The 16,668-nt window shown below is 42.5% G+C and overlaps 1 protein-coding gene across 1 annotated transcript in view; it reads right to left on the reverse strand.

Moving 5' to 3' along the window:
- Positions 1–790: 790 nt before the first annotated feature.
- The window catches only part of LOC118782242 (tumor necrosis factor receptor superfamily member 16-like), a 34,925-nt gene continuing 19,047 nt past the window's right edge, over positions 791–16,668 (reverse strand). The window contains exons 4-6 of the mRNA XM_036535550.1: positions 6,798–7,023; positions 5,033–5,205; positions 791–1,457 (exon numbers count right to left, since the gene is read on the reverse strand). Of these exons, the coding sequence (XP_036391443.1) occupies positions 1,117–1,457; positions 5,033–5,205; positions 6,798–7,023 (740 nt within the window). The 3' untranslated portion in view covers positions 791–1,116. The remainder of the gene's footprint in view (positions 1,458–5,032; positions 5,206–6,797; positions 7,024–16,668) is intronic.

Genomic DNA, 16,668 nt, shown 5'->3' on the forward strand with positions numbered 1-16,668 from the left:
TTAGTTCTTCATATCTGGCATTTCACCAATTATCTAATGTCACAGTGAAGCTCTTTTAAGCCAGGAAAATCAGGTGCAAGCCATGGAACTCTAGCATATAATCACAAACAATGGTATACTTTATTTTACAGAATATACAATGGATTAATATAGATCTTTTGTGGTTTACTTGACTTCAAAAGGGAGGCACTAAAGAGATATCGGATTAAAAAGAGAATAGACAAAGTGGAGTATCAGATTATTGGCTCACTGACTTTCCCAGAAAAAGAGCAAGTAAATTCAGGGATACAAAGACAGGAGGAGTTAAATACAGAGAGAGAGAGAGAGAGAGCAACAGAAAGACAGAAAGAGAACGAGAGAGAGCAACAGAGAGAGAGGCAGGGAGGGAGGGAACATCCATTAGGACTTCAGCTACATAAATTGCAAATTTGTGGCTCTTATTCCCACAGTGATACGGTTTTCTCGAATGAAAAAGGGCAGTGAGAGAAGGATCACCACCTGTGGTGGTATCAGGAGGGCCTGGGAGCAGTAAAGCCATGGCATCGGAGGAAAGGAGAGCAGAAAGAGGAGCAGAGTTATGACTCCGGACCGTGGCAGGAGCCTAGATGTGGCATCATAGTTAACCTCAGAGGAGGTACAGCGTCTGGTCTCTCTGTTCATCTCTGTACAAGGGGAAGGGAGTAAGAGGAGAATACTGACAATGGGTCACATGGGCACAGCAGTCTGAGGGAGCGTTGGCAGGACGGTGGGGGAGGGACTGGTAGGAGGAGGAGTCTCGGGGGGAGGGGGTGGGGGCAGGGTCGGGGAAAGGTTAGACTGCAGAATGAACTGAGGATTTTGGATCAAAAGGGGTGGGAGGCAGTGTGGAGAATGTGAGCTCCATCCTTATGAGAGGATGGGGGCTGGGAGGAAGGGCATGGGAGGGGTTCTCTCCTCAATCCTTCATCAGAACCATGTCCCCTTTCAAAGGAAAATCCAACGACCAACCAGCCTAGTGTCTTTCCCTGCTCCCTTTTGCGGGGCAGCCTCTCCTACCAACAAGACTTCGCTTTCTCATTTACACAAGATCCTGCTGTCAGACACGGTGGTAGTGGGGAGGATGGCGGGGCTGGGCTGTCACACTGCCGAGGTGGCGGTTGGTTCGGTGCTGGGGTTGAGGGCCAGGCTCTGGGCGACGTCGTCCCGGTTGATCTTGCGCAGGGCCGTGCAGAGCGCATCCATGCTGGCACAGTCTTTGCTGGCCCAGTCGGACAGCAGTGCCCGGACTGGGTGCTCCTCCTGTCGGAACGATGCGATGTGCTCATCCTCGTAGCCTAGCAGCCCTGCCAGGTTGCACCAGTCCGTCTCCTCCTCGTCCCCCATCCCCTCACTTCCGCAACATCTGTTCAGGAGCTTTTCCACTTCTTCACGCTTGTGGGGGGGTAGGGCCAAGATGGGCCCCCCATCCACCTTCACCACTACTGAGAAACAGGGGACAGAGGGAAATACACTTAGACACCACACTGAGTCACAACAGTTGCCATTGGCAATGGCCACCAAATCCTCTATTCACCAATCTGAAGCAATTAAATCTCATTCTTAAAGATAGTGCATACATGGGATGTTCAAGGCAAATCACCAAATTATACATTGAAACATTGTGTTCACAGGCTTTAGAATCACAAAATCTATGGCCAAATCTATGGCATTCTGGATGGCAGCAGTCCTACAAAATAGAGGTTATTTCTTTGATTGGTTGTCAGTTTTTAAATTGTTTGGAAGCCATTTAACACAATTATTTTTACAGCTTTCTAACAGCTAAAACATTTGCTCCTTGGCATTCTATACATTGGGTAAATTTGTAACGGATGGTCTGACTTAGTTCCCCCAATCATAGATGCCACTTCTCCTAATGAGAAAATCTAATTTTATCCCAATTTCTGTTGTATTTTTACATTCTATAGGATTTTCTTATCGTTTCTTTTTTTTCCTCATGCCAGTATTAATGACAGTTTCCTTTTGAAGCATTGCTTTACTGCTTTTGAAAAGCCAAAGGAATTAGAAAGAAACGGAGAAAGTAACAAAGCTTGCTGTAATTACAACATGTTCCCACCAGGGGTGTTGTTCATCTCATAGCATCTCATAGTGCAAACAGGACTCCCACTTATTCCCTCCACTGTTCTATTTTGCATTCTTTTTCAGTTACTGTGCACTGAAATATATGAGATAAAAGTATAGTATCTTGAATATCAAACTATGGGTCCGTTTGTCTTTCAGGGATTTCAGTCACTACATAATGAGTGGTACTAAGTGGATGCTATGACCACATAAAGCATCGCATCACATTAATTCAACCCTGACCCATCATTTCTACAAAATTTGTCATGTGTCATTAGGCAAGTGGAACTGTTAGATTTCTAGCCAGATTCTTAGTGAACTGTAAACAGTGTCAGTCTGAACCTCATACAGTTCACCTCAAATCAAAGGATTACGAGCAAAAACATTTAAATCCTTGCCTTTGAGCGCAGAGTGACAACAGGAGTCAGGGAGTCTCTAGGAAAAGCAAGGGGTCTGACTGCGTGCCACTTCAGTCAAACCCTCTTTCAGTCTTCCCCACAAAACACGCCTTGTTGAATGTGAAGATACCCCAAACCGGTTCTTTAGGGCATGCTCCAAACTGTTCACAGCACAGGCAATGTGGTGCAATGCGAGGGAATGCCATTTTCCCCTTTGCTTGTTGTTCTGAACTGCAGTGTTTTGAAGGCAACGCTGAAAGCTGTGCTGATGAGGCCATCAGGCAGAGCTCCTCAGGGAAGAGGCATTCCTTCTTAATGCCAAAGCCCTGGGGGCAGAGGCAACCACAAAATCCACACGTCCCTTCACACGGGCCTCTCTCCTCACACAGCAGCAAAAAACACTCACCCGGACAGCCATTCTACAAAGATATCAACGCCTGAGTCTTCAAGTCACAAGGTCCCCTGTGCCTTAAGCAACAGCCAGCTCCCGAGCAAATATCAGTTTCACGTTAGGGCGGAGCAACAGGGGCGTCAAAACCAACGAACAACAAAATGGTTTTCATGTCAAAGAGGGTCATCAGGGGTGGGGAGTGAAGGGATGGGATGCTGGAATGGTGTTTGTGTCAAAAAGGAGACTTATTGCTTCTGGGCCTATGGGAGGGCGTGCAGCTCACAGCGCGCTGGCGAGAGTGCACCTGATCAGCATACTGTCATTTTTCTCTTGCATTCTAACAGGCTTGTTTTGAACCATCTTGCATTTGGGTATTCTGGGTAACTCTCTTGACAATGAGAGGTCCGTTTTAAGCATTCCAGTGAAACTGAGGGGATTTATGGTAAATAATTATGCGTCAAAGATATCAGTGCTGGCTCATGAGCTCGAAATAGAGGAGGCAGAAACCTCACCCTGAAAGTGAAAACAAAACACACAAAGTTAAGAAGAACGATCAGTATAAAGGACACATTTCTATAGTCTCCATTTCAAGCTCACAAGCCACCACTGAGGGACACTTAAAATTATACATTTTTAAGCATTATTGAAATGTTATTGTTTGGGTTTAAAAATCTGCCTTCTTGGTTACAGCAACAATGAAACTAATCAAAACTAAATGAAAATCACTGGAGGTGCAGGGCACTAGTTTAACAGAAGCTGATTTATGTTTGTTATTTATGTGTGCAGAAGAGGAAGTGCCTGTATTCTCCAGCAGAGGCCAACACCTCTTTGAATTCCCACCCTCCTTTATCTAAAGAACCTCCCCTGGGTATGAATATGCAATAATAGCTTAAGTGATACAGGTACATTGTGAAATACAGATGTACAATACAGATGTACAATACTCATGTTGAGATGTTATTGGTGACTACTTGCAATTTCAAATAACATGCCATTATCTTTGGAAAGATGCCAAATTACATCCACACTGTTCTGTAGGTAATGGGAGGCAATATTCAGGGTAATTAGTACCATTTAAAAACTCAAATTGTTATAGACTGACATATGTTGATGTTAGTAGTGATCTACAAAGAGCTTTGTGACACAGCTCCTGTTAAGGAGGCAATCAAACAGCAACCCTCAGAAGATTTGTCTACAGAATTCAATTGTTCTACAACAAAACAGGTTTTTCTCCTTATTTTGGTGTAATAGAATAATAGAAGTTCTTCTAAATGTGTCTGTGATGTTACCTCTGTTAGTTTTACATTGGCTGAAGTTTTTCACTCAGGGTCAGAGATGTGCTGACAGGTTCTGGTATCAGCTATCCCATCGCATATGGACTGAATATACCACCATGGTTCAAGAAGCCCATTACTCTCAGAGCAAAGGGTAAGAGGTAAGAGCATCTGATGACATCACACTAAACCAGCAGAGCCAAACTGGATGGCTGGTGCATGTGCTGGATTTTGTTCCAGCCTCTGCTCTTAGATTTATAATTATTCAGTTGCTAGATCTGGATCATTGTGCTTTAAAACTGACATTTACACATCTCTTGAAGAAGTCAATATGCTTAGTAATAAATAACATAATTGAATAATGGAACACTAGCTTTGGAAAAAAGCAAGCTCACATTATGCCATGACAGGCCTGTTAATGAAATGGGACAAAACGGATGAAGTGGACATCTAAAGCGCAGCATATACAAGCCACATACTTTACATTACATTATTGTAATTTACTTGTATAAGGTGCAATCCGGCTCAAGGTGCAAAGAATAAGGTTACTTTTCTACTGCTCAGTTGCTGCTCTTTATACATTTCTTCATATAGCATACATTTCCCACAATGCTTGTTTCTGCTTCTGCTTGGAGAATATTCTGTTCATGCTGTTTGGCTATTCAGTTCTGCTTAAAGATATATTAAGCAGGAAACACCATACAATACTCTATTTCAGGGCAGACTTTAGGAACCAACTTATAAAGAGTAGCATGTCCCTGCTTAGATGTAGCCTGTAATAGATTTTTCTGAAATGTTGTTTCCCACTGCAAGCCCTGGCCTGTTTGTGTGATACAGTATGTTGTGGCCTGAGAGGGTGAGTGACTGTTTACCTGTCTGTGCCTGCTGCTGCTGTTGCTGTTGCTGCTGTTGCTGCTGTTCCTGCAGGCTCTGGCTGTCCACCGAGATGCCACTATCGCTGTGCAGTTTCTCTCCCTCTGGCGATGGCGTCTGGTTCACACTGCGATTGTTGGCACCCTGCTTGTTCTGCTTGCAGCTGTTCCACCTGTTCCAATGGGGAAATGGAAAAGTGCCTTGTTACCTGAAATGAGCTTCCACATCCAGTCCAACCCACCCACCAATAACCCTTTTGCCATTAAGAAAACTGCTCATCTTGGACACCCTGCAAGTCACACACAACGGGACTGAAGTCAGTTTGCATTTGACAAAGCACACTGCCACGCCTATCAATGTCCAATTGAGTCAATGGGCTTTGTTTTTTACACGGTTAAAAGTGATGTTCCAGACACCATTTAGACAGACAGGATTACTGTGGTGCTTGTTTTAACATATGACTATGCATTAAAGGCATACATCCAGTGGCACCTCTGTTGGTCCTTTTTTGATCAACAGAAAATGCTGAGGCCCCATGTTAATGCATGTCTGGCTGTCTGTTCATTTAATGAAAGTGGGTCAATGTCACGCCCTCTAACAACGTGTCTGAATATTTCATAGCCCTGTTCCTGGTCCCTGTCCCCATTGCCCCAGGCTGCTTTGCTCACCCAGTTACTGACAGTTTTTTTTTTTGGATAAAAATGTGTTCACCAGCCTCAAAGTCTTATGCAGAGAAGCCAAACAATTTCTTAGTATGACAGGATACAGGTATCATAAAGGAAACTAAGAAGGGTTCACACATGGATTTTAAATGACCCCAACAAAAACAAGAGAGGACTGTGCAAACTAGGCATGCAATGCCTTCAGGCAGGAAACCACAGATGACTTGAATAAAAATATAATTGTATTACAATCTGGGGTCTGGAATCACATAATCTATGTTTAGCTTGAGCCAATGAGTGTCTTGTTCCTGTATTGATGGAAAACAGAGTCCCATTGTAAAAGGCATGTCTATTTTTCATTTACCACCTCTCAATTCACCAAGTATCATACTGTTTCCTTGTTCTACTGCATCTATAATTTCTTCTATCACTAGTAAATTGAATACAAATTAAATGTAATCAGACATTTAGAAGAATGGAATTGAAATGAAAAAAAAACTGAAATGAAAAAAAAAAAACCCTGAAATTATGGTAATGTGGTGCCCTTTTAATTTCATAAGCACATTTCTTTTAAAATAATGAAGAAGTGAGAGATAAAGAAAAGGAAAATATGTCCTCTAAATCTGTTTAACACTAATGTTAAATATAACTATAATATGTTAATGTGTTCTGAAGCGGAGGTATGGCAACATAAGGTATCTGTGCAACACATAATTTATGAACATTTTGTGTCAGCATTTAAATTTGATTCACTTAAAATTAAATTTACTCATATAAAGTATTATAAGCCCCACTCCTCAGACAGACAGATCACTACGATTCCTTACCAGTTTTCTAGGGGGATGCAGTATGACTTTTAATTACACAGTTACTTAATGAAACCATTCATTAATCACTGCTTTTGTTCTGATATGTGTGCTACCTTCTTACTCAAAATTTTGTTGTCCACATGTCCATATATTTTAGATAGTTTAGCTTATGAGTGCCCATTCCAACATTGTAATGTCTGCAGGTGTTCATTATCATTTTCATAACAAAGCCCTGTGCCATATAACCCTGCACCCCTGTGACCCACTCTTCTCCGGGACCCTGTGTTCCTCACCTCTTGAAGATGATGAAGGCTACCAGGCCCAGCACCACAGCTGCCAGTATGGAACAATAGATAGGAATGAGCTTCTCGTTGAGGCCATGGCCGATGAATTCCGGGTAGCTGGGATCCCCAGTGGGGGCGCTCTCTGTGGGGGAGATGGGCAGGAGGCCATCCGTAAAGGATGGGGGTGAAGCACTCAGTGAAGGTGAAGGTGAGGCTGAAAAGCGTGGGTTTATGTCTGTGGAAGAAGGAGAGATGGAGGTTGGTTACAAAATATTAGTGGGGAGAATGTTCAGATAATATAAAGTGCTGCTAATAGGTTTTGCATTCGTCATTCAGTCATTAATTAGCCCATTGGTTTTGGACGGCAGTTATCTTTTTATTGAGTTGATGAATTATAGTCCATTTGTCCACTCTCATGCATAATGTTTGAATTCATTGCATCTCAATGTTCTTAGCTGTCAAATGCTTCTCCAGTGTGGCAGACTCATGAATAAAGCACAAAAATGCTTGTTGTGTACTGTATTGCAGAGGTGTCTGCAGAACACATCACAGAGCTGTGTCCTGTAAATGGATGCTGTGTAAGCAGTGTATGTTCCTCTGGATAAGGGCATCTGCTAAGACGAAGTCCATCACTCACTCACAACTGAGAATGCAACCGGAGGAAACTCTAGTCTGCAGAGCCACAGGAGTCTGGTTTTCATCACATCTCAAATTTTAACCATTATACCAGTCATTATACCACTCAGGAGAAGTAAAATCCATCTGTTTCCTCCACACCTGAAGTAGTTTTAATCAAAAGGACCGTTCTGAGACCTGCAGGTCCCCACTGAGTACCTATGGGACTGGAGTTGCCCAAAATCAGATTTGAGGTGCTGGGAATCACAGGAAAACACACAGGAGTCCAGGCTAGAGTGCTCCTGGGCCTGGAGTGACCGCACCCAGCTGGCGCGCTCACACTGGTGGCAGATGGAGGGACACATTTGTTTTTTCTCAGACATCCTCTGAGTCTCTCCTTTGAAGTGTTGCTCATGGGAACAGGCCCGGCGTAGAGCAGGGGGATTAGCCTGTTTGCATATGATGGAATAACCCCGGGCATGACCTTGGCTCTAAGCCTGCTGTTCATTAGCACACACAGAGCTGGCTTTAGGGATGGTGCCCAGGTCCTACAGTGTATGGATTGTGGCGTCATTTAACCAACTGCTATACCCAAAGGTTCCTCCAGTGTAGTCAAAGCATGGGCATTCTCCACAGCTTCACCACTTATATATGTTACAGCTCATCCTAGGTAAGGATGCTGAAACATTTCCAAAATTTGCATGTGCTTATCACCCCAGTAGGAAATAAGTAGTTTCAGGAATGATTTAGGTCTCTGGATACTCTCTAAATTGAGGACGGATGACACAGCCATTCAGACTTCCTGAAAACGGATGTGGTGGTGGGGGTGGTGCCAGTTCTCCTGGATAGTTAAATAATATGGGCTATCAGAATAATTCAAAGTGGCACATTTGCTCCAAATGTAGTCATGGCTTTTGTTGTTGACAAGCCTGTCTGATCATTAATCCAGCAAATCATTTTAATATAATCAGATTCATTTGCGTAGTACCAACTTGCCCTAAACCACCTGGCATTTGGATATGTTCCTCATGTAAAGTTCCATAGGGGTCTTGTTAGGTTATATTAATTGCACAGTTCCTTCACATTGACAGGGTGAGCTCTTGGGAGGAATCACATGTTACACAAAAAAAACAGAAAAGAAACATATGGCATGCACAAAAAGCATACATGAATATGAAAACAGAAAAGGTGTATTGTTTATTGCCTCTGATTGGATGGACCAGGTGGCACTAGGTAAAGGGAGGTGGGGGGTGGTGGTGAATCACCTACCCCCGCCTGGAGTTAAATGAGCCTAGAGCTGAAGTCATGTGCTTTCTCCGGGCATGCTGCTGATTCAGTAAAACACAGCTTTGATGCAGCTGACTGCCCACAACCCCTTGCTCTCTCCGCTACCATAGTCAGAAGGCTGAATATTCCCTTTCATAGTAACTATCCTGTAATGCGTCTCTGCTTCTAATTTATCCCTGTAGAGACAGGAAGAGACATAGATTGAGAAGACCAAAGCCCTCATGTGGACACTGATCTTGGAAAGAGAACTTTTTGTTCTTTGCTTTCCTAAGGTGGTTATAAGCATCTGTTGACAGTAACAAGAATAACCCACACCCTTTCAGAGCATATTGCTGTAGCATGTGGTATAGTGGTTAAAACAGTAAACCTGGCACTAGAATACTGTAGGGATACACTGATGCCCTTTTTAAGTTTACCGTAACAGTAAATAGTAATATAAAAAAATCCAGCATCATCCATTAATCACACACCAATGTGTGTAAGGTAAGAACCTGTCCATCTTCTTTGATAAGGAACATCTGTTCAGCATAGTCAGAACTGTGAACTACAAACTGAACAATATCATTATTTTCTCTACTCTTTCTTTTCATGCTATTAAATACTAATAACTACCTCATATGAATGCCAGTACATTCAAGCAGCTGCATTCTTTCTCTTCTGCTTTTGATGCTAATTGTAGCCTGGTGCTTATAAAAATAACTATAAAAGAAGGAAATAAAACAGTGGCTCCTATAGGCGTCTGATGACTGAAATAAATACAAAGCACCTGTACTGGTAAGTTCCTTGTTTTATTATTTTTTCCCTCAGTAAAATCATAATTGCATGTTATTCTGTGATTTAAGAACCCAAGCCCATAAAACTGTTTATTAAGGGGTGTGTTTGTTTTCTTGCCTTTCTCAAATGATTTTTGATATCAGTTTGCACTTAACCTTCACTTACACCTTCTAATGCCTCCCTCTCCTCCTCCAAACTTTTCCACGCCTCCTGCCACACTCCACACTATTCTCAGACGAATAGAGCTCCTCACCCCGGGGCTCTTTTACCCCCACCATCAGAAGGCCTTAGGGGTGGTGTGTGTGTGTGTGTGTGTGTGTGTGTGTGTGGGGGGGGGGGGGGGGGGGGGGGGGGTGGATTGTAGTCAGCACCAGACTCCCTGGACCCACAGAGACCTTCTTTGTGAAGCACAAAACATTCCCTATGTTTCTGTCGCTCAATGTCTCTCACTCTTGTTCGGCCTCGCTCTGCCACTATCTCATTATTACATCTCTTGTTCTTTCTGTAACTGTTTTGTCTCATTATCTTTTTTCTGCATCTCTCGCTCTCTCTCATTCTCTCAGTGTCTGCAGCTCTCATTTGGACCTCTAATCTTGCTATTCCCTCATTTACTCATTTGCTTGTTCTTTCGTTCTCTCTCCCTCTCTCTCTCTCTCTCTCTCTCTCTCTCTCTCCCTCTCTCCCTCGCTCTCTCTCTCTGTCTCTCTCTCTCTCTCTCTGAGTCTATGATCTGGCTGAAGTGTGGGCCGGAGGTTTGTGCTCTGGGGGGGGGGGGGGGGGGTGAACGGAAGCACTGTTGTAAAGTGCTCTGATTAGCAGGAGTAATTACGCTGCAGTAAAGGGATTGAACATAATGAAACCTGCTCTGTCTGCTCCCACCCATGGAAAAGCTCATTGCTCACATGTGCAGAAGAGTGAGCTGGTTAGTACTTTACACCTTCAGACATATTAATTTCACCAGCGTTTACTCATCGATCTGCAGGATTTAGTGTAATTTAACATCAGACTTGTACAGAGGTATTTTTCTCTGTGTGTATCTAGCCCATGTTTTCATCTGTTATTGTAAAATGCTGTAATGATGTTTCTGAGATTCTTTGTCTAAGATGTTTTTACATTCAAGGACTACTATGTACATATCTTGTTTATCAGTTTAGATTTATCCAGAGGAAAATATGTCAAAACTTTTAGTCATTTTACTGTGTTTGTTTGTGTGTGTATGAATGTATCTCCCTGTAGTGCATCTGTAACTGTTATTTAGTGCTAAATTATTGTAGTTGGGTTAGATTTTATTTATTATGTGAATTTGTTATGTAAATTTATTGTGTTTTGTATTTATTTATATTTATATATTTAAGTATAGTTTAAACTGTTAAGTTAACCCTTTTGCGTGTACGGTCACACCAGTGTGATTTGCCTTTTAGCGTGTATGCTAAAACCGGTGTGATTAGAACACTAGATCGGAAAAATTCTAGCTAATTTTAGCTTTGAGGAAACAGTGATTTAAGGTTTAAAAATACAGCAAATACTAATTGAAAACTATGAGAAGCTTGGAAAATGGAAACACAAACCATGTAACGCAACATGCGTGATGCAAAGCATAAAAATAAGTTACGTGCAAAAGGGTTAATATATTGTTCAATTTCAAGTTCAAATTTGCCTTAGCAATAAAAAGCTAAAGCTAAAGCTGTTCTTTAATGTCGTCAACCGTCGTTTTGTGCTCTTTTTTTTTAGTATCGATTCAGGCACCGTTTAGGCACCGGTACCATTTTAAAAGTATCACTTTAGGTATTGGAAAAAAAACCCAAACTATACCCAACCCTACACACACACATATACACACAAGTGTGTGCAGCAACCAAGTCAGTGTTAATGTGCATATTTACTGTATTCATATGTACCTGTGGATTGCCTTTCCACAGTGCACTTTCCTGTTTAAAAGTATTTTGAGATTTGTCTTATTGCTTTTGGCATAAAAAGTCCCTATAGTATGAGTAAAACAAGTCTGAGCCAAATATATAACAATTACCTTTTCTGCCAACACATACTCTTTGCAGGGTGTTTCTACTACATTAATCATTACTTTTGATCTTAAAATACAGCTATAATTTGGGGTTTGTTGTTTTGATTTTTTTTGTTTTTGTTTTTGATTCATTTGTTTATGATTCTTGGTATGTCTTATTCCTCGCACAATAGACTATTACTTTTTGGGTGACAGCCCAAAACACCTTAATTGTAGACACACATTTGTCAAGTAACATTGCAAAGATAAAAGAAATGCTGGATTTATGTTTAGTGATACCACTGATGCCACTGGGGCATTTGAGCGTAAGATGTATTATTCAGTGCAGATGTGTGTGTGTGTGTGTGTGTGTGTGTGAGAGAGAGAGAGAGAGAGAGAGAGAGAGAGAGCTTTTGTGTGTGTGAGCATGTATGTGTGTGTGTGTATGAACGTGTGTGTGCGTGTGTGTGTGTGTGTGTGTGTGAGCATGTATGTATGTGTGTGTGTGTGTTTGTGAGCGTATATGTGTGTGTGTGTGTGTGTGTGTGTGTGTGTGAGCATGTATGTATGTGTGTGTGTGTGTGTGTTTGTGAGCGTATATGTGTGTGTGACGCAAATCACCTCAGCCTCAGCCATTCTGCATTCCCCTGTAATTTCAGCTCTTGACACACTGCAACCAACAGGTGTTCCCCCCCTCTTAAAGATTATACAGTGCAGTCAAACCTGACTTATGGATCTAAGGTCAGAGGAAAAAGGGTTTTCCTGCTGGTGTGGGGTGTGTTTTATGGCCTGTCATTATGGTTTTGGAGCATGAACTCTGCTGCCTTGCCATGGGCTGATTCCTGTCTGCGCTGTGTTGAAAATACACTGACACTCATTAAATATGAATGTACCATATATTCATTTGAACATTATCTCTGCAAGATGCTTATTTAACAGGATGGAGTACGTTGTGTTTTGGGAAATACCTCAATCAAACATTTCAGTGTATGCGTGTCTGATCAACCCACCAGGTACACCCAGTAAATATGTATGCAAAATACATTAATTTAAATATCTCTGCAAGAAAATTTCCTCTCAGCAAAGTGTATTTTGCGTTTCACCTCACTACTCAAGCATCAATCGATCATAATTTCAATATATGTGCTTTTAGTAATACTAAGGCTGTCTGTGACCATCAAAGAGACGTGATGACTTTCAACCTCAATACAACGCACAGGATTTGAAAAATCAGTTACCAAAACCAAACCGACTGTTTGTTAATCAGTCTATCGTACAGTATGCCTGGACCAGTTTAAGGATGTAGGTTAGGGACTCACTGTCCCATCAAGTGTTGATCCGACAAGGTTTTAAAAAATGAACAAATGAGGCAGTGGGGTTGAGCAGGACAGTGCTACTCAACCCCACTGGCTGGGCGTCGGTGTGGGGGGGAATGGAAGGATGGAGAAGAGGAGAGGAGAGGACTAGGATGGGCACACCATGGGGGAGGGGGTGCAGCAACTGGGCCTCTGTCAGAGTGAGTGCGCTCTGCGGCAGAATGTGATCAGAGCTTGCAGAGGTCAACCAGAGAAACCAGAGAACACAGTGGAGAAACTCCATCGCTTTTATTGATCAAGAGCACTTCTCAGCATCTGCTGCCTCTCTCCATTCTGCCTGTTTCTCCAGCTCTCCCCCCTCCCTCCCTTTCTCTCTCCCTCTTTCTCTCCCCTGCCTACTCTCCCTCCTCCCTTATTTTATACAGAAAACCAGAACCCAGAAGGAACTAAGGCTCAGAACCAGTAGCAGCCAGTTTGTAAACATACTCCTAAGAGATGCGTACATTTTTGGTGCCTCAAACAAATGGAAGGCAACTACCTAGATGAGACTAGGGGTCTAAGACATCTGCAAAAGGGACCATTAGCAAAGCCATCAAGATACAAACAAGCTTAGCAGACTGTATAGTAATTCTTGTACCACATGGACTAACTGTATGAGCACAGACCAGAAACCATATGGTCTCACTGCACATGCATGGTATTCATTGTATACTTCTGAAGGTCAGTAAAAGATAAACAAAGGACTGACAGTTCCACACGGATCACTTCCAGCAGCATGCTAAGAAGTTTAACACAATATTTTTAGAAAGCTGCCCAGTTAGTCTTAATCAGTTGCTAATTTGAAAGAACAACTAACTGTGACCCAGAAGTCTTGGAAAACAGGAAGTGTCTGCAGAAGGCCTACATGAAGTGTCACAGAAAAACATGTGACCTCTGATGAAAGTCAGTTTGGATGTGGACAGTACAAGTTGAGCTGAGCAGCATTTAGGCCATGATTAGAAAATAAATGAGATATGAGTGGCAACAGTAAAGATGTCTAACCACACAAAGGGTGACAGAGAACTTACTATTGTTCTGTAATGGAGAAAAAAAATAGAAGCCGTTCATTCTCGCTGGGTAAATGCTCTCTAAATCTCTTTTCTGTCCAGCAAACACAGAATGGAGGCATCAAGAGCAGCAGAGAACAAGCCCTCTTATGCAGTAACAACCGTCAGAGATTAAGTCGAAGAATTTATAACCGGAAAATTGGCTGTGAATGGAAGACACGAGCGCTGGCATAAGTTTTTCAGTCACCCCTGGTCGGTACAGTATTGTACAGTACGCCAGGAATGCCCCCGGAATGTTGGGCGTCAAAGGGGGCAAATTCCAGAAGATTGCAGACTGTTGCATATTCTGACTGACCGACACAAGAACACAATTCTTTATCTGGTCACACAGTCCAGAGAGAGATGGTAAATGGGAAAGGGCCATCCAGGCCTTCAAACATCAAACTGTGGCTCTATCCACCACTAGACCACAACGCTCACATTGTGTTACACAGGGACCAGCGGGTTCATAAAGAAGGTCAACACTGGCATTGATAAGTCTGAAGAACATTGGTTGTTCAGGGTTGCCCTCTGTACAGAAATACAAAGATGCTCTGTACATACACACACAGAGGGAATGGTCTTCTAAGTACTGACTCAATGAGTGTCGTATCAATTGATGTGGTCATTGAGTACCTATTTAACCCTCTTGTATGACAGTGATACTGGAATGTTAATTGAGTAGTTTAGAATAGTTGCATGTGAACAGACAGATGTGTGTATATATATATATATATATATATATATATATATATATATATATATATATGTTTCACCCATTTTTGAAGCAGGTTCTCAAAAGCCAACAGCTGTGCCATAGTGACAGGATATGAGCAAACAGTCCTGCTTTCAACTCCAATGGCACTTGAGAGTCACCTCTACAGTCCGTCAGAGGTGCACTTTGTCTGATGTGCTTTGGTAACTATAATACATCAGACGCTGAGTTGGGAAGGAATATTTACCTCTGCACCCCATAACCAGAAAAGTTGATTGGGTCCATCCCTCCACTGAACCCCACCTAACCTTCCCCTGACTCCAGGAAGACCAGGGAGTCACAGTGTGTGCCTCTTGGCAAGGGTCACCTGTCACATCTCATAACTCGTCACATCAAGCTCAACCTGCTGGCCTCCAAGATTTGCAAAAAGGGTGAAGGGGGGCTGACCGCGGGATGCGCACAGCGGGGTTTGAAGGACCTCATGGGGAGTGGCTTGCTCTTTCCACTCACCCTGGGACAGAGACATCTGGGTCTGAGGAGAACCAGACAGGGGGCAGAAGAGGGGATGTTTGCAACATAGCCTACCACAGCCTGCTTTTGCCCTTCCCTTCCCTCTGTGCACTCTTCTGAAAACCCAGACAGCAAGTGATTAAAAGATCACCTTTGACAAATCACTTGACCATTCCAACCCATGGAGCCAACACATCCAAGACTTAACAGGAGTTTCATAACATGAATGGATGAGGTCATGATCATTAGGTGGATCAAACTATTCTATGTTTGGGAGGTCTGCCGACACGGTTTCAACACCTCTCAGCACCATCAGAGCAGCCCTGCTGTTCATCTCTCCTCTGGCTTTCATCCCCTTTAAAGTCAAGAGCCCTGGAAACAGCCAACACACAGCTGTGATCCTGAAAAAAACAAACCCTTTAATCGAATTATGCGCCGATTTCATACCACATCTGCTCCTATCACAAATAACTTCCTGTGTTTGAGATTTATTGCGCGCGCTGCTGCTGCCAGTGTGTCCTCGTAAATACATGATCACCTATCAGATCTGAAAGCTGCCAGGACAGATTGTTTTTATTTCATTTCAGGCCCCAACTTGACTGGGTCAACCTTTGAGCCAGCAGTCTCTCAGATCTCCATGTCTGGGGGGGGTTCATTTTTTGTTGCTTCATTCAAATTCCTCCTGGAGCTCTTTGCTGTTTCAACCTCCAAAACATTCCCCTAATGACCAGCCCTTGATGACCTCTGAGCCCTTACCCAGATTACCGGTCTCAATGGGCGTGGGAGCTAATCACTAGTGATGACCTCTAACTTTCTTGGATAAATGAATCTTCAGTTGAGATCTCCATGGACATATAATCCTCAAGTCCTGCTTCATTAAGTCTGTTATTTATTAATCTGACTTTGTTATATCAGAACAGATGTGTGTTATGGAAAGCCTGTTTCTCCTTCCATGTCTTATCACAGAAGTTCATCAACATGTTACCGAGGGAAGTATGGATTCTTCTCTTCTTCTCCTGGATATTGCCAGGGCTTTGGGCTAATTGCAGATGATAGAATCAACAAAATAGCACTGGGTGTTTTCTAGTCATACAGAATGGATATCATCCATTTTTAAACTTTGGAAAGAATTTGCCAGTATAGGGGATGTTTCCAGAATATGAGTATGTAATAAAAAGGCATCCTAATAATCATCACCATCATAATCATCATCATCATTGTTACCAGCTAAACTATCTGTTTTCCAGAATGTTAAATTGCTGACTGACATCACCATGATCACATATCACATAATCTAACCTACCCTGTCCTTGTTCACAATCATGTCACAGCCAAACAACTCACACTGTCAGTCACACCAAAGCAATCCCTCCTCCACTCTCTGTATAGATTCACTCAGCTCATTTGCTGTGTACCTCTGCATTCTCTCACTGACTCCTTCAGTCCCCTGTACACTACACTGAACTGGGCAGACTTTTCAAAACTTTTTTAATGGCATCTGGCCAGTAAATTGATGTATGTTCATGTGTTAAACCACCTCGTTTTTATTACTATTTATTATTATTTATTTTTTACTTCT

This window comes from Megalops cyprinoides, chromosome 1 (assembly GCF_013368585.1).
Source record: "Megalops cyprinoides isolate fMegCyp1 chromosome 1, fMegCyp1.pri, whole genome shotgun sequence".
Classification (NCBI taxonomy): Eukaryota; Metazoa; Chordata; class Actinopteri; order Elopiformes; family Megalopidae; genus Megalops; species Megalops cyprinoides.